Consider the following 18,281-nt stretch of genomic DNA (forward strand, 5'->3'; position numbering starts at 1 on the left):
ATACTTGTGTTCTTTTTGACATTTTGGATGACTTCCTTTTGAGCTGTGTTTGGATATCTCTCAGCATTTTTTGACGCCTACACCTACGTATCCTCTTGCCCAAGGAATCAAGACAAACGTAGTTCACCCAAATGGCCACCAACGGCCTTAACAATCACGAATGTTCAACAAGTTTCGACAATGATCAAACTTGTTGCTCGGAACCACCTTAGTGAGCATATCCGCCGGATTATCCTTCGTGTGGACTTTCACAATTTCCACATCGCTATCTTCAAGAACATCTCGAACGAAGTGATAACGAACGTCAATGTGCTTCGTCCTCGCATGAAAAACCTGATTCTTCGCCAAATAGATAGCACTCATGCTATCACAATGAATAGTGACGGACCTCTGCGATATACCAAGTTCCTCCAAAAGTCCTCGAAGCCAAATAGCCTCCTTCACAGCCTCCGTAACTGCCATATACTCTGCCTCCGTCGTAGACAAAGCCACCGTCGACTGTAAGGTGCATCTCCAACACACCGGCGCACGGGTCAAAGTGAACACATACCCCGTCGTAGACCGGCGCTTATCCAAATCCCCGGCATAATCCAAATCAACATAGCCAATGCACAACTGTCCACCTGTAGTGTCCCGCTCATAAACCAAACCAACATTGAGCGTACCTCGAATGTACCTCAAAATCCATCTCACGACGTCCCAATGACCCACTCCTGGATCATGCATGTATCTCGAAATCATGCTCAAAATCAACATAGCCAATGCACAACTGTCCACCTGTAGTGTCCCGCTCATAAACCAAACCAACATTGAGCGTACCTCGAATGTACCTCAAAATCCATCTCACGACGTCCCAATGACCCACTCCTGGATCATGCATGTATCTCGAAATCATGCTCACTGCCTGTGACAAATCCGGCCTCGTACATACCATCGCGTACATCAAGCTCCCAACCACGCTCGCATATGGAGTTTTCGACATCAACTCTCGATCTTTAACTGTCTTTGGTGAAAGGTTAGCTGAAAGCTTCAAATGGGCTCCCAAAGGTACACCAACTGGCTTCGTATCCATGCTAACATGGAATCGCTGTAGAACCTTCTTCAAATAAGCCACCTGTGTCAAACAAATTCTGCCCTTCTTCTTGTCTCTGCCGATCTCCATCCCTACATTCCCAAAATGCGTTTGACCTCACCCAAGTCCTTCATCTCAAACTCCTTTGAAAGCTGTGCCTTCAACTCATCTATAGCAGATCTGGAAATAGAGGCAACCAACATGTCATCAACATAAAGTAACAAATAGATGTACACACCTCCTTTTAACTTGCGAAAATATACGCAAGGATCAAACTGGCTCCGAGTGTACGAATGACCAATCATAAAACCATCGAATCGCCTATACCACTGTCGAGGAGACTGCTTCAAACCGTATAGCGATTTCTTCAACCTGCAAACCAACTTATCTTTCCCTGCAGCTCGGAATCCCAATGGCTGAGTCATATATATATTTTTTCATCAAGATCACCATGAAAAAATACCTTCACATCCAACTGATCTAACTCCAAACCATACTGTGCCACCAAAGCTAGTAAAATCCGAATCGAAGAATGCTTCACCACCGGAGAAAAAACCTCATTATAGTCAATACATTCCTCATGTGTATAGCCCTTCGCAACCAACCTAGTTTTGAACCTCAATGGAGTGCCCTCAATGCCCTCTTTCTTCGTGTATACCCACTTGCAACCAATTGCCTTCCGCCCCTTCGGAAGCTCAACAAGCTCACATGTATCGTTCTTATGAAGAGATTCCATCTCCTCCTGCATAGCCACCTGCCACGAATCAGCCTCCGAAATCTGCTCGGCCTCTCTGAATGTAGTAGGCACCAACTCATCGATACTCTTCACTGGAAGTGCATACGCAACTGTGTCGGCATACAGTGCTGGCATCTGTATGTTTCTCCTCTGTCTCCGAACCGCAATCGAATCCTGAACCTGAGTCGTCGATCCCTGATCCTGCATATTAGTACCCGTATCCTCCGTGTCACCGTCGTGCTCGCCTGGCGTCACCTCAGTCGGCACTCTAATGGATACTGTACCATCCGGACAATGTGAAGCTGCATCGATCTCCACCACCTGCGATATCTCCTCCGTCGGGTCGATCTCCACCTGATGAGAGTTGGGAAGCTTCAAGATAGAAGCATCATCAAACGTGACGTCTCTACTCAGCACAATCTTCTTATCAACTAGATCCCAAAGCTTGTATCCCGTAACACCATGTTTGAATCCTACAAATATGGCCTTCCTAGCTCGAGGTTCCAATTTATTTGTTCTCACATGATAAAATGTAGGGCACCCGAATACCTTAAGCTGATCATAGTCGTGTGCTGGCTCTCCCGACCACTTCTCCATTGGGGTCTTCCCCTTAATCACAGATGAAGGCAGCCTATTAATGAGGTGGCTCGCATATGTAAGTGCCTCAGCCCAAAAGATATTCTCCAAACCACTCTTCGATAATAAGCATCGGATCTTCTCCAGTACATACCGATTCAACCTCTCTATCACCCCATTTTGCTGCATTGTATGACTAACTGTGAAGTGTCTTTCTATATCATCGTCTCGACATAGCTGCTGAAAGGGGTCAGAAGTATACTCACCACCGTTGTCGGATCTCAACGTCTTGATCTTTCTCCCAGTCTGTACTTCCAATCTCTTTTTCCACTCCATAAATATATCTAGGACTTCACTTTTCTTCTTCATGGTGTACACCCAACAAATAGTCATCAACGAACGTGACGAACCAATGTCGATCACCAAGTGATATAGTCTTAGTGGGACCCCAAACGTCTGTGTGCACGTAGTCCAGGATGCCCCACGTCTGATAAATGATAGTCCCGAACTTCACCTTCGTCTTCTTACCAAGAACACAGTGTTCATAGAACTCAATCTTCCCACTCTTGGCTCCCTTCAATAGCCCCTGCTTGCACAATACCTGCAGTGACTTTTCACCTGTGTGTCCAAACCTATAGTGCTAAAGTCTGCTCATGTCCGCTTCTGAAATAGCCGAAGCAACCTGACCAATCTCGGTGCTTTTCTTCAGATAATACAAATTCTGATTGCGGACTCCCTTCATCACCACCAATGATCCCTTAGTAACCTTCGCTACAGCGTTTGCGAAAGTCACATTGAATCCCTTCGCCTCCAAAGCTCCAACTAAGATAAGATTTTTTTCAGTTGAGGAACACATCTCACCTTCTTCAACTCACGGACTACTCCATCGTGCATCCTAATCCGCACGGTACCTATCCCACAAACGCCACAGGATTGATCATTTCTCATGACAACAACACCCCCGTCGACTATCTCAAAAGATACAAACCAGTCTCGCTTAGGGGTCACATGATAAGTAGCGCCGGAATCAAACATCTAATCTGATGCATCCACATGGTTCACCTCCGGAGTAATCAGTAGAGAAAAGCACGAATCATCGGAATCATCGTCTTTTGTAATATTCACCTCATTAGCCTTTAGGCCCTTTTTCTTGTCATTCTCTTTCTCCTTGAGCTTCGGGCAGTCTCTCTTTCAATGTTCCTGCTCCTTATAGAATGCACATTGATTCTTTGCTAATTGGTGGCGACTTCTTGACTTTAACCTCCCTCTATTACCCACCTTTCGGATATAGGCTCTACTTCCCGTCGACAAGGCCTCGCCTGAAGTGCTAGCACGAGAAGTCTCATTATCCTTTCTCCTCAAATCGTAATTGGTCAATGCGTTAGTCACTTCACTATAGCTGATAGAAGATCTCCCGTTCAACAAAGTGAGCACGAAGGTATCACTCCTCATCCGGTAAGAAGCCCAACAAAATAATCGTCTTGTACTCATCTGATATCTTCTCATCAACATTCGTTAAGTCCGACAACAACTTAGTGTAGTTGTTCACATGAGCCGCTAGCGAGGTGCCTCTGGACATCTGAAATCTGAAGAGTCTTCGCAGCAAGTGCAACCTGTTCTCAACACTCTTTGTGAGATACTTGTTATTGAGAATTTCCCACATCTTTATTGCACATGTCACCCTAATCACATCATATTTCAGTTCCTGTTCTAAACATGACCTAATCACCCCACACACGTTCCTATTCATCTTCTCTCATATCGCCTCATCATATTTAGGTGGCCTCTCGTGGACCATGATGGTCTCTTCTAAATTCTGAGCTTAAGCGCATCCTGTACGTCGCTCATCCACAAACCAAAGTTGATTTTGTCGTCATACTTCACCACACTAATCTTAGTATTCTGAAAACCAACTTGTATTGTACTCGCCATCGACTTGCTATTTTCACCTTCTTCTTCCATTGCAAACTAATTCTAAATTGTAGAGAAAGAACAAATTTGATAGAAATTAGGAACCACCCAACTGAACCCTAAATCGGAATCCAAATAGATCTCCTATCCACACGAGGAAAGTAAAATCTCCAACGGTAACTCCTAATGTTATCTCCACCGAAACCTAGAACTCCAAGAACCAAGCTGTTGGTCTTCTTGTTTTGATAATGTTTAACAAATAATTTACTTTTAATGTTGTTTGTCTAGTGTTTGTGTTTTTGTATTTATTCTAGGCAAACAACGAGTTGGAGGATTGATGGAATAACGCTTTAACGACGATATCAAATGGAGGTTGGCGGAATTGTGGAGTGAAGCTTATGCAATTCAAGTTCAAGATCCAAGTTCAGCTTCATCCGCATAGTATACCAAGTCAAGCTTATTGAAGATCAAGATTTCTTGGGTATATTAGTTTAGATTTATATTATGTGTGTTAGATACTCTAAGCTCAATATCATATACACACACATTTTATTGGTTTCCTTGTATATATACGTAGTCATATATATATACAACACAAGTTTTGGTTTTTATGTTTATAAATATGAAATTACATATTTCATATTTATTATTGTGATTTGGTTTAACTACTTAGATATGAAACAAATATATTTTCATATACATACTCATATGTTTCATTTTCTGTTATATTAGTAAAAATATTGTACTCTTAGTTTTTGGACTTAACAATAATCATATATATATTTTATTAAGTCTATAAAATTATTTTGTAATGTTTCAAAACATGGTTTAGCCAAAATGTCAAAATTCATATGTTTACATTTTTGTGTTTTAGCCTATTTTGTAAAATGATGATATTTTTTATTTGGGAAGTCTTTTTTGGAAACCAGTTATTGTAGCATGTTTATTATCATGTCTACAATCATTCCCTAAAGTTTTATATTTTTTAGAATTTATTTGATATTTTTAAACAGGGTTTCAAAATCAGCATTTCAGCTTTCAAAACTTGTTTTAGCATGTATCAGTTCGCGATCGACCGTCATGGTCGACCGCCATGAGTTCAGAACTCATGTTATTTTTTATTGGCTCCCCCCATGTCAAAATTCATATGTTTACATTTTCGTGTTTTGGCCTATTTTGTAAAATGATGATATTTTTCATTGTAGCATGTTTATTATCATGTCTACAATTATTCCCCAAAGTTTTATATTTTTTGGAATTTATTTGATATTTTTAAACAGTGTTTTAAAGTCAGCAAAACAGTTTTACACAACCTGATTTCATGTGTCAGTTCGCGGTCGACCGCCACGGTCGATTGCCATGAGTTCAGAAACTCATTATAGGTTTTTATGGCTCGCGGTCGACCGTGGCGGTCGACCGTAGCAAGTCCAGAGACTTTCGCGGTCGACCGTCGCTTGTCCAGAGCCTTTTTATGTTTCTTTGTTGTTCGCGGTCGACCTCCTGATGCGAAACAATGTGATGCAGGTATGAAGATTAATGACAACAATGCTTCGCCAAATCAGCGATCGATCTAGGCAGGAAGCTCAAGAACAAATTGTAGCTTTCGATGGGTTTTAAGCAAAAGTTGCAATGTACTAAGTTCAAATCTTTTGTAAATGATCCAGAAAATAAATGTAATGATTCGTTCTCTCAATACAGTTCAAATTGTAATATTTAGATAAGTAAAAGTACTTAGCAACAGATTCGCTCGCTCACTTAATCAAACTGAATACAGCACAAATACGATCGATAATAATATTGATAGCAACATGCAAGCAATAGCAGTTCCGAAAATATTTGGGCGAAAGAAAGTTAAACCTTCGTCGGGTTGAACTGGTTCGACGGATTGATCTTCTTACTGATGTCTTTATGCAAGTCATGAATGCGAGATGCAAATGCAGATGCTGACTCAGATACTCTATGATGTGCAGACACGGGGACAAGATCTATAGGCTGTCTAGGTTTGTAACCATACACGACTTCAGCTGGACTGACACCTGTAGACCTATTAACAGAGTTATTATAAGCAAATTCAGCAGTAGGCAAATGTTGATCCCAACTCCTAAGATTCTCGCCAACTAGCGATCTTAATAGGTTACCTAAGCTCCGATTGACTATCTCAGTTTGACCGTCAGTCTGGGGATGAAAGGCCGTAGAGAATTGAAGTTTAGTTCCCATTTTGTGCCAAAGGGTTTTCCAGAAATAACTTGTAAATTTAACATCCCTATCTGACACGATTGTTTTCGGAAGCCCGTGCAGTTTAACAACTTCGTTGAAGTATAGCTTGGCAACATGAGAGGCGTCGGAAGTTTTGAAACATGGTATGAAGTGGGCCATTTTGGAGAAGCGGTCCACAACAACAAAGATAGAATCGTGTTTTCTAATCGTTTTCGGGAGTCCTAACACGAAATCCATACTAACATCCTGCCATGGACAATTTGGCACAGGGAGAGGAGTGTACAAACCAGTGTTCTGTTTACGTTGTTTTGCCAATTGGCAGATGTGACATCTACTCACTAGTCTAACAACGTCTCGTTTCATACTTGGCCAATAGAAGCGACTTTCCACTGCCTCGACAGTCTTGTTATTTCCAAAATGTCCTGCAAGGCCTCCAGCGTGTAATTCCCAAATTAAGAATTCTCTCAGGGAGGTGTCAGGAATACACAACTTGCGAAAATGGAAGAGATATCCATCCTTCAGGAGAAAGCCATCGATTTCACGGATCACTCCATCATTTAGCAAAGTATAAACTTCGCTAAAATCAGGGCACGATTCATATTGGTCTTTGACTTTCTCAAAACCGATAACTTCCGCACTCAAAGTGGAGAGGAGGTGCATGCGACGACTGAGTGCGTCGGCGGCTTTATTTTCTACTCCCGCTTTATGTTTGATCGTGTAGGTATAATCCTGGAGGAACTCAACCCATCGACCATGTCTAGCGTTCAACTTCTTTTGGGAGTGAATATATCGAAGAGCTTCGTGGTCAGAATATATGACGAATTCTTGTGGGAGCAGATAGTGACGCCAGTGTCGAAGAGATTGTATCACCGCATAGAACTCTTTATCATAAGTGGAATAACGTTGCCTAGTGTCATTAAGCTTCTCACTGAAGTAAGCAACGGGATGTCCTTCTTGAGATAGGACTCCACCTATTCCAATACCAGAGGCATCACACGCAATTTCGAAGACTTTAGAAAAATCGGGCAGGCGCATAACAGGAGCCTGCAACATCCTTTGCTTGATCTCTTCAAATGCCTTGGTAGCAGCTTTTGACCACTCGAACTCACCTTTCTTCAAGCAATCGGTAATAGGGGCCATGATGGTACTGAAACCCTTGATAAACCGACGATAAAAAGTAGCGAGTCCGTGAAAACTTCGAACATCTCTAATGCTCTTGGGTTCGGGCCATTCTTTGATAGCTCTGACTTTCTCAGGGTCAGCGGATACTCCTTCAGACGAGACCACGAATCCTAGAAAAATGACTTGCTGTGTAAGAAAAGTACATTTCTTAGGATTAGCATAAAGTTGCTCTTTTCTCAACACGGCACAGACTTGACGCAGATGGTCCACGTGCTGCTCACGAGAGTTACTGTAAATAAGGATATCGTCAAAGTACACAACCAAAAATTTTCCAGTGAAGGGGCGGAGTACTTGAGTCATCACTCTCATAAAGGTGCTCGGAGCATTAGTCAATCCAAAGGGCATGACCATCCATTCGTACAATCCATCTTTGGTCTTAAAAGCGGTCTTCCATTCATCACCGGGACGGATGCGAATCTGATGGTAGCCACTCTTAAGATCAATCTTAGAGAAGATGGTGGCTCCAGACATTAAGTCAAGCATGTCATCCAACCGGGGAATGGGGAAACGGTATTTCACCGTAATCTTGTTAATCGCACGGCTATCCACACACATACGCCATGTTCCATCTTTCTTTGGCGTCAGTAATGCGGGGACCGCACAAGGGCTCATGCTTTCTTTCACAAAGCCCTTCTTCAACAATTCATCAACTTGCCTTTTCAACTCTGCATGCTCATTGGGATTCATCCGATAGTGAGGCAAATTGGGAAGGGATGCTCCCGGGACTAAATCAATTGCGTGTTGGATATCACGCATCGGGGGTAATTGGTCCGGGAGGTCTTCAGGGAAGACGTCAGAAAATTCGTCCAACACAGTAGCGACTTCTGGGGGAACCACGTTAGAAATATCCTTCGGAGCTTCTCTAGCGGCGAGGGCGAAAATAGGAGCTCCGTTGGCCAGTTCACGATCAATTTCTTTGGCTCCAATCAGGTTAACACCTTGGGAAGATTTATTTGGGTCGGTCTTCTTGTCAGTTCCTTTTGGTTGAACCGGAAGGATCTTGACCTTCTTCCCGTCGTGTTCAAACAATAGCATATTGGATCGCCCGAAGATGTGAACGTCGTTATCAAATAACCAGGGCCTTCCAAGAATAACTTGACCCACATCCATTTTCAAAACATCGCACCAAACTTTGTCCTTATAAATGGCAAATTGAAGAGGGACTAGGCATCTCTCTTGGACATTGAGGGCGGTGTCGTTAATCCATGATACCTTGTATGGATTAGGATGGGGTACAACCTTGAGACCAAGCTTAGCGATCACAGCTGAGGAGACCGCGTTAATGCAACTTCCACTGTCCACGATCACTTTACAATTTTTATCACCAATCTTTGTGAACGTGTGGAAAATGGAAGTACGTCTCCAATCATCAACAGCCTTGGGTTGAGAAATGGCGCATCTGACAACTGATACGGTAGGAGGGTCAATTTGTCTAAGACAACTCAAGATAGTATCATCAGCATCATCCTCGAAATCATCGGTATCATCGTCAACTTGATGGACAAACTCATCACTGTCAGGCTCAGGTTCATATTCGTATTGTCCATCGATGATAGTCACCTTGTGACGGGTCGGACAGTTCGCAGAAACATGCCCATACCCTTGGCATTTGTAGCACTTGACGTGAGCGCCAATCTTGGAGAAATCTTTCTCCGGTTCCTTGCCTTTGGAATCGACTTTAGACTGGGAAGAACTGGGGTTAGATCGACTCGGAGGATGACTAGAAGTAGTGGCACGGGAAGATTGGGAAGAATGAGCTCTAAAATCCTGATTCCTATAAGATTGATGGGATTTGGCTTCATCTAGATCTTGAACTAACGCGTAAGCTTTTTCAAGGGTGTCTACTCCCCGAGCAAAGAGTTCGGTTTGCAGATCATTTCTCAATCCAGCTCTAAACTTCGACAAGACTTTCATTGGCGCCTCTTGTTCAATAGTGTTGCATCGAGTGAACAGTTCGTCAAATTGTGCGACATAGTCTTTCGCAGATTTGGTTCCTTGAGTGAGGCGATGCCACTTATCTAACAACCGATGATAGAATGATGGCGGAAGGTATTTCTGTTTAAGTTCATTGGTCATTTCTCGCCAAGTTGTAATCGGTAACTCACCTCTAATGTGCCTCAACGTTTCGAGGTTGGTCCAATATTGGCAAGCAGGTCCGGTAAGTTTCATAGCGGCGAATTTGACCTTTCGGGGTTCCGTCAGGGCGTACCAATCAAAATAACGATCCATGCTCTTCAGCCAGTCCAAGAAAGCTTGTGGGTCGAGCTTGCCGTCAAAGGTTGGGGCGTTGATCTTAATACTCCTCAGGTATTGCGCATCCGGATCAGGTACCGGTTGATGTGGGGGCCGCTGAACGAAGTTTCCATAGCCTTGACCTTGCAGCGGTGGGGCGATATGTTGATAACCTTGATCTGGTGGTGGTGGAGTTGCAACACGAGCTTCTTCGAGCCTAGCAAACTTTTCGTTGGTTTCATTTCGAAGATTCGTTAAACCCTGGACTACGGCACCTAATTGTCCTGCTAGTTCATCGAGTTTCTTATAGAGTTCGGGATCATTACTACCTGACATACTGGACTCACTAGTCGACTCACTTGACTCTCCTAAGCGATAGGGTAGACCGGTACGAGTGGGCAAGCACTAACAAATAAATGCGATGAAATGGGTGGGTGCACAAAAATTAAATGAAATGACTATTTTTTTTTTAAAATAATAAAGACTCACAAATTTCCTAACCTAGAACCTGGCTCTGATACCAAAAATGATGCGAAACAATGTGATGCAGGTATGAAGATTAATGACAACAATGCTTCGCCAAATCAGCGATCGATCTAGGCAGGAAGCTCAAGAACAAAATGTAGCTTTCGATGGGTTTTAAGCAAAAGTTGCAATGTACTAAGTTCAAATCTTTTGTAAATGATCCAGAAAATAAATGTAATGATTCGTTCTCTCAATACAGTTCAAAGTGTAATATTTGGATAAGTAAAAATACTTAGCAACAGATTCGCTCGCTCACTTAGTCAAACTGATTACAGCACAAATACGATCGATAGTAATATTGATAACAACATGCAAGCAATAGCAGTTCCGAAAATAATTGGGCGAAAGAAAGTTGAACCTTCGTCGGGTTGAACTGGTTCGACGGGAGGATCCTCTGGAGGTGGTTCAACGACGCCAAATATGAGGGGTGGAAGCTCTCCACCGAGGGCGGCGTAATTCGGATGGAGTGGTGTATCTGGATGGAAACGCCGATGCCACGAACTGATTCCCAAACTACTCTCTACGCTGTCAACGATCTGATGAGTCACACGCTCAACGTACTCGGGCACGCTCTCGAATGGTGAAGGCGGTGGCGGCCTGGGTGGACGGCGACGCGGGTGAAGGCAGCGGCGGCCTGGTCGGGTGGTGCTGGGCGGTTGCTGGAGTTGGGGATTCGGAGGTGAGGGTTTAGGCGGAGGAGGGGGTTGATGTTGGCAGCGGTTGTGGAGGTCAGGGTGGTTGCTTGAGCCGAATGAGGAGAGGGGGTGGATTCGTTTGTGGGTTTGGAAGTTGGTTGCTGGAAGAAGACGATGAACAGTACAAAATTTGATTTTCTTTGAGGAAGAGAATGACGGCTGATCAAAAATCAATAAGCTAGGGTTTCACACCATTAATTAGCAAATCAATTTCATTCATCATTTCAATAACTACCAAATCAAAATTCGAAATTTTGAAATTCAAAATTTAAAATTCAAACTAATTTATTACAACTGAATTCAAAACCATAATGATGCAACATAGCGCCTCCTGCGCTGATAAACTCGGCGAAAATCTCGTGTACGCGTCCGGATGTCCCCATCACCTCCGCTCTGTCTTTTCAGTTCCAACGGCTATTTTTTCCAGCTGTTTTCTGATGGTTTTTTAGTCTTTTCTATTAGGTTTTGCTGATGTTTTGAGAGACTATAAATACCACATTGCTCTCCTCTTTCAGCAACAACTAAGAGAGTTTCTTAACCAAGTTTAAAAGAGTTTTAACAAAGGTTTTAGTTTGGTTTAAGTGTGTTTAAGAAGCTTTTAAGCATTTGGAAGTTTGAGTTTGTGAAATCAATTTCACAAGAGCTTGAGGAGATCATCTATTGGTGTTTGGGCATCCAACTATTCTCCTTCCATCTCTTGTCATCTATTGAGAAGTTTTCCTAAACTCTTTTCTAGCTTTATATCTATTTTCTTGATTATCATCTTATTTAAAGCTAGTTTTACATTTGAGTTTAGTTGATTTGATTCACTCATTGTTTACACACACACTTGATCTTATCGTATTTTCATACATAGTATATTTGGGTTGGTGAGAGTTGTAACATTTGAGTGTGAGCTTTCATTATGTTCTCATCCATAGTAGAGAACAAAGATTTATTGTATTGAGCCTTATTGTGAGATTCACTTTGTAATACACTTGTACAACGAGAGAAGTGTGTGGCGAGAGTCGGGGATCGTCCCAAGAGGAGTGGCGTCGCTTGACGAACCTAGGAAGAGGTTGTAACCGAGTACTTGAGGGAGACATGTCTAGTTCAACACTTGAGAGGGTGTAGAGTGAGATTACAAGAGTGGTGATTGTAAAGTTTTCGGTTAGCTAGAAAATCGAGTGTGAGGTGTAAACGTTGTTCGGGTAAGCGTAGAAAATCCGGTTGTGTTAGTGGATTTCTCCCCGGGAGTGGGGAGCGGAGACGTAGGATAGAAGGTCCGAACTCTGTGATCATTTGATTGTGTTTGTGTGTGCTTTGGCATTCATTTATATTTGTGCTCATTGCTCATATCACCTTTGTCTCATTAGTTAGTTTGTCCACCTCTTTGTTTACATTATTTACCCTTGTGTTGTTTATATATCCTTGCTCATATATTTGTAATATCTCATTGCTAGGATATATTCATTAGTTCATATTGCTCATCCTAGCTCATATATATTATTGTATTTTATTCTTATTAGGATAACTTGTTAATTAATTTTAATTAGCATAAAATCGGATTAGATTAGCATAACACCCTAATCACCCTATCTAGGGTCTAACACAAGCTTCACACAAGAATCTTCCTCCACCAAACTCCAAAATCCTAGATCTGAAATCTGGGCTCTGATACCACTTGTTGTGCGCAGTGAAAATTTCGACAGCACTTCGGTAGCACTTCGGCAGCACAACAAAAGAGTCAGGTTGCAATAGGAAAACCTGTTTCACCAAGGAAACAAGAACCTTAAGCAAAATATCTCAACCAAGTGAGATATCAGCTCTTCCTCTCATCAGTTCTAGGACTAACCTGTCGAGAGAACCTAAAAGCTATTACAAATCACACAAATAGTGATACAACCAATTTACGTGGTTTGGTAAATTGCCTATGTCCACGGAGCAAGGAGGGGGAGATCTACTATTAGAGAGAGAGATTACAACTAGGGTTTACAATCACTCACAACTTAAACCCTCAAACAAACTCTAAAATCCCTCACAATATCTCTACAAGATGCTCAAAACCCTAAAAAAAGGGCTGCTCAAAATAACCTATTTCTTCAAAAGGACGGCTGCGTTTTTCTCCCGCAAAGGCTTCTGCGTTTTCACCCCAAAAAAACCAAATTCACGAAACCCTAGAATCTTCTATTTATAGCTTCGGCCGAAAAACGCGTTAACAGAACGCGTTTACACAAGTGCCCCCCACGAATGAGCACGAGACGCATCTCGTGCTCGTGGGTAACAGAACGTGGGGTGTGGTCCCCACACCCCACGTGTTCACAATTCCTACTATGCTATTACTTAAAAAAATCAAGGAGAATAGTGTAAGTTACTTCAAAGCAAAGATGAACACCTGCAGAGGTGCTGGCAGCAGGCCCAGCTGATGAACCAGTAGAAAACTCCGCAATATTCCAAGGGTTACGGGTCCTTCCCCCAAACCAGATATCATCATAAGCCAGCGACCCAGTAACAAGCTTTGCCACAAGAACAGCTCCTGCATTCTTTAGCCTGGAACAAAATTTAATGATTTTGAAAAAAAAAAGAGACCAAATTAAAGAGTTTTACAGCATCTAAAGTAAACAAAACCTCAAGATGCACCTTTTATACACCCAAGCTTCAATGTCGAGAACCTGATCTTTGAACATTTTTGAACCCCAGGTGGTCTTGTAATTTGGAACAGATATGATATCTTTCAACCCATATGGAATTCCGTGGAGAGGACCTGTAGCTCATGTCACAAATTAGAAGTTCCGTATGAAGGACTTCAGCTAATAACGAGCCAAAGTAAATACTACTAGTGGTCCAATTTTATGGAGACAATATGGTACTTGCTATAGATATTTGCTCCCAGAGAAAAAAAAAGAAAAAAAAAGAAAAAAAAAGGAAAAAAAAAGAAGCAGCAGCAACTTCTCATCTATGAGCCCCCACACACACAAACACAAAACCTCCTCTCTAGAGATCCCCGTGGTAAAGTATTCTAAATTATGAATTGTGATCATCTATGACAAGCACTAATACAGTTTTAGTAAAATAGTACAAAATTTGTAGCAGGCTGTGTCTTTTATCATTCGAGTCCCATCCTTTTCTTCTCAACAAAAAAGAAAAAGGGAGTTACCCAGGTAAATTCCTTGTTCAAGCAGTCTATCTGCTTCCTTCGCCTGCGAGTGTGCTAACTCTTCAGTATATGTAATCACGGCTTCAAGGACATGATTATACCTATAGAATTTCCGATAACTGAAATCATTTAGAATTTTGGATGTAACAATAAAAATGATCTTTAAAGCATTATCATATTACAACCACAAGAAAAGGTACACAAGCTAAATTTCCAAAAACACAGCATGTGACAACAAGGTAATAATCGAGTTACACATGAGAGGATTCTTCTCATTGCCTATAGGAAAAGATAGGAGTTAATCTAATTTATCCATCCATTCATTCATTAAAAAAATGAGGAGGAGGAGAGGAGGAAAAAAAAACAAAAAAAGACATAAGTGATTATATATAAAATTCAGATCCTCAACATACCTCTTCAATCTTTGAAGAAAAATGTCTGTAAGCTCCAGTGAAGTGATCTTCTTGGTTCTAATTAGTACTCCTAGTTCAAGTACCTGGCAAGGAATCAATCATACATGAGGGAAAAATCAATGACATGTCATCACCGTCATCATCTAGTTCTTCTTTCCACCTCAAATGATTACCAAATATAATGGCTATCTATATCACTCATCAACCCTCTGAGTTGGTGCTAACTTTCAAGATAAGAAGTATGGCCAAAAGCCAATGGGTTCAATTGGCCAATAGGGATGAGTACCTTATTATCATATTGAGCGTGTAATTAAAAATCATAAAAGGAGAAATCCTCTACAATTTTCCTAGACATCGTACAAAGTTAAAGAATAGTGAATTAAATGACAGATTCGCTATATGGATTGGCGCCTAATACAAATTCTCAAAACCAAACTGCGTATTTAACCCAGCGATACAAATTTACCGTCATGAAGGCAATATCATCTTCCTTTGTTGGCCTCTGCACTCCAGAGAGAGAAGGATAATTAAACTTTTCAACTTTGATTGGAGCTTCATTGCTTCCCCAAGATGAATTGAATACAAGAACTGATGGATTATGCAGGCCTCCGTCTTCAGATGCTACAAGTTCACGGTTCTCTCTGAATGTTGGTATGTTGAACTCTTTTGCACCTCTCATCATTTCTTTAACCTATTGATATCAGAAGTCAAGTTACACTACTATGTCCAAGTTAATATTACTACATTAGAAGTCCAATTTTACCTTTGAATCGTCGAAAAAATCTTCATCGATATACTTTAATCCCTCCTTGAGTGCGTAAACCTCACAAACTCTTCCTCTGTGTTTTATATGTTCTGCCGGAATGGTTTGCTTTCGCTTCTGGACAGTTGCAGGGAATGATAGTTGTGAGAGGTGACGGAGTAATTAGGGAACAAATAAAGTGGAAAATCATCCCTACCTTCCAAACCTTATGATGATATCTGGAGACATTCATATAAGAATGAACCTGAACTCTACGGGACATGAGATCCCAGAATTTATTATGTATACTCACCTGTGTTGTGTTACAGATGTCAGGAAAAACTACATATTGTTCTTCTAAGTACTAAAACAAGATCAGAACTATTTCGTTCTTCATCCAGGCGAATAAGAGGATACTCCTTGAATAAAGCTGGAAGAAACAATGACACTTTTTAAATCGAGGGTTTAAGTGCTTATAACTCCTGAACATGGTAATTAGTATGGCTCTCAATAGGAGTGTGATCTACAACGTAACTTCAGCACTTTGAAATAATCTTGTATTAAAATCACATGCTAACTGGCTAGGGATAATATAATTTCCAATAATGCTATAGTTTACAGGGGCCATTTGTCACTTTAAACTTATAGCAGAGGAAGTCAGCTTTTGCCATACTGGAACTCGAAAAGAGAATTAATTCAAATTAACAAAAGCAATAGACATAACATTCATGAGTTTTTGAGTCTAAAAAGTCAGACCTCTACCTTATTTAATAATTGTTGACAGAGCACAAAAAAGGTCACCCCATTTATCACTTGGAGAGATGAAAATAGGAAATTCAATGATTAAAGTCAGAATCTTATTAAATATTGCTTTTAGATGTGAATAAGAATAAGCATGCAGTTCACATGCATATCTTGTATACTGATGGGCTAGCTCAAGTTTGAGATGGTGTAACTTTTTTCCGCTTTCCGATCATGGTCTTCTCGGTATTTCTCAAGTTCCATATCACTTTATCATTTTTCAGACCCAATAAGTTTTTTTTGGGAGAAAACGTGAGGCCTAAGCCCCAGCGTTTGATTAACAAGTTAATAATGAAACAAGATAATTAGGAAATACAAACATACATAGAAACTCAAATACAGTTTGATCCCTCAAAAGAAGTAACAAGATAAAATGTAGCATGCATTCATAGGTACAAACAAATTGTGCACCAATGCATTGCTGGACATGCACTATAATCCACATTTTCATCCACCGACCTTCCTCCGACTAGAGTTTAATCCTCCAACGTTCCCATGACGTAAATATAATTCCAGACATGGTTAAAGCAAATGACTCCATCAAGAAGCACATTTAACTCAATTGCCTCATATAGACCCAATCAAATCTAATAAGCAAAACGACCACTTACAAGATATAAGATCTAGAACTAGCGAGCGTGTCGGGAAAGAGAGAGGCGGCCAGGAGTGTGAAAAGGAGGCAGAAGAGAGAATGAGGCACCAACTCTTGGAGACACATAGGATCAATTAAGCACAACTTGTGATGCTAAAATTTACAGAAATTGTGCGCAACACTTCGCGGGTATTAGAGTGATTTAGTTAAAGATGTAAGATTAACCTCAACCTTCAATTGGGACAGACGCTCAATTAACTCCTGGGACAGACGATTCATCTCCAGATAAAATCTCAAACAAATATCCACCAAAAAAATAAAGTAAAATCAACCAGATAATTAAAATATGCCAAAAAACAGACGAAATAAGGTGCTAAACCTTCGAACCTGCAGCGTAGTTAGTTAATTTCAATATTCTGGGTGTTACGTTACATTAATCACATGCAATCGAAAACAAGAAGGCTGGGAGAGGAAGATCAACGCGACGTACCATCGTTTGAGAGGAGATCGAAGAGCGAACGTGATGCTGGTTATGGCGAAGGCGGTGGAAATTGAGAGTAGAGAAACGGTGGTTAATTACTGAACTGTGGAGAGTGGGGAAGAAAGAGGTATCCCCTCTGGGTGACACGTGGCGGGGGCGTGGCTCGTGGCGGGCGCTGGAAATAGAGAGAAACCGGTTTCACAATCTTCCACGCTCTCCCTGACGTGCGGGTCCCTTAGGTTATGGCGAAGGCGGTGGAAATTGAGAGTAGAGAAACGGTGGTTAATTACTGAACTGTGGAGAGTGGGGAAGAAAGAGGTATCCCCTCTGGGTGACACGTGGCGGGGGCGTGGCTCGTGGCGGGCGCTGGAAATAGAGAGAAACCGGTTTCACAATCTTCCACGCTCTCCCTGACGTGCGGGTCCCTTAACTTCAGGGCCCAGTATAAGAAACTGGAATCACCACACGGGGGCGAAATCTACTTTTCCCAGGGAACGGCCAGAAACCGGCGGGTAGGATGAGTACTCCAAGGGGCGATGACCGTATCAGAGCGACAGGCATTTGTATTTTCTTTAATTAGGTGATAATGAAAAAAGTATCTAATCTAATCTAATTTTTTAAAACCCAACAACACTGTGTAGGATTTCCACTGTTAGGATAGTAGTTTTTTCTAATACCATGCAAGATTTTGTGAATTTGATTTTATTTAGGATAAAATTAAATATTTATATATAAAAAAAGTGCAACTCTCCAATTAAACTCTCAAATTATTTGTCGAATAAACAACTCCCTCTTTAAAAAAAAAAACCCCGCCTCAGACAACACTAGGGCTTGTTCAGTTGTTTGTTTGGTATAAGTTAAAGCAATCGGGGTTAAACTTTAACATAATAATTATATAGTACTCTGGAACAGTTAGTGGGGAAAATATGTCATAATGCTTAAAAATTAACCTAAAAGGATCTCTACCACT

The 18,281-nt window shown here is 41.3% G+C and overlaps 1 protein-coding gene across 2 annotated transcripts in view; it reads right to left on the bottom strand.

The window, feature by feature from the left end:
- The window catches only part of LOC109831506 (glutamyl-tRNA(Gln) amidotransferase subunit A-like), a 49,957-nt gene extending 32,576 nt beyond the window's left edge, over positions 1 to 17,381 (bottom strand). The window contains exons 1-8 of one of the 2 annotated variants that reach the window (XM_020398840.1): positions 17,321 to 17,381; positions 15,655 to 15,750; positions 15,459 to 15,575; positions 15,162 to 15,386; positions 14,696 to 14,778; positions 14,283 to 14,383; positions 13,766 to 13,889; positions 13,521 to 13,675 (exon numbers count right to left, since the gene is read on the bottom strand). In XM_020398840.1, coding sequence (XP_020254429.1) covers positions 13,521 to 13,675; positions 13,766 to 13,889; positions 14,283 to 14,383; positions 14,696 to 14,778; positions 15,162 to 15,386; positions 15,459 to 15,575; positions 15,655 to 15,750; positions 17,321 to 17,323 — 904 coding nt within the window. In that variant the 5' untranslated portion in view covers positions 17,324 to 17,381. The remainder of the gene's footprint in view (positions 1 to 13,520; positions 13,676 to 13,765; positions 13,890 to 14,282; positions 14,384 to 14,695; positions 14,779 to 15,161; positions 15,387 to 15,458; positions 15,576 to 15,654; positions 15,751 to 17,320) is intronic. The other variant, XM_020398841.1, reaches the window with a different exon arrangement.

This window comes from Asparagus officinalis, chromosome 2, assembly GCF_001876935.1.
Source record: "Asparagus officinalis chromosome 2, Aspof.V1, whole genome shotgun sequence".
Lineage (NCBI taxonomy): Eukaryota > Viridiplantae > Streptophyta > Magnoliopsida > Asparagales > Asparagaceae > Asparagus > Asparagus officinalis.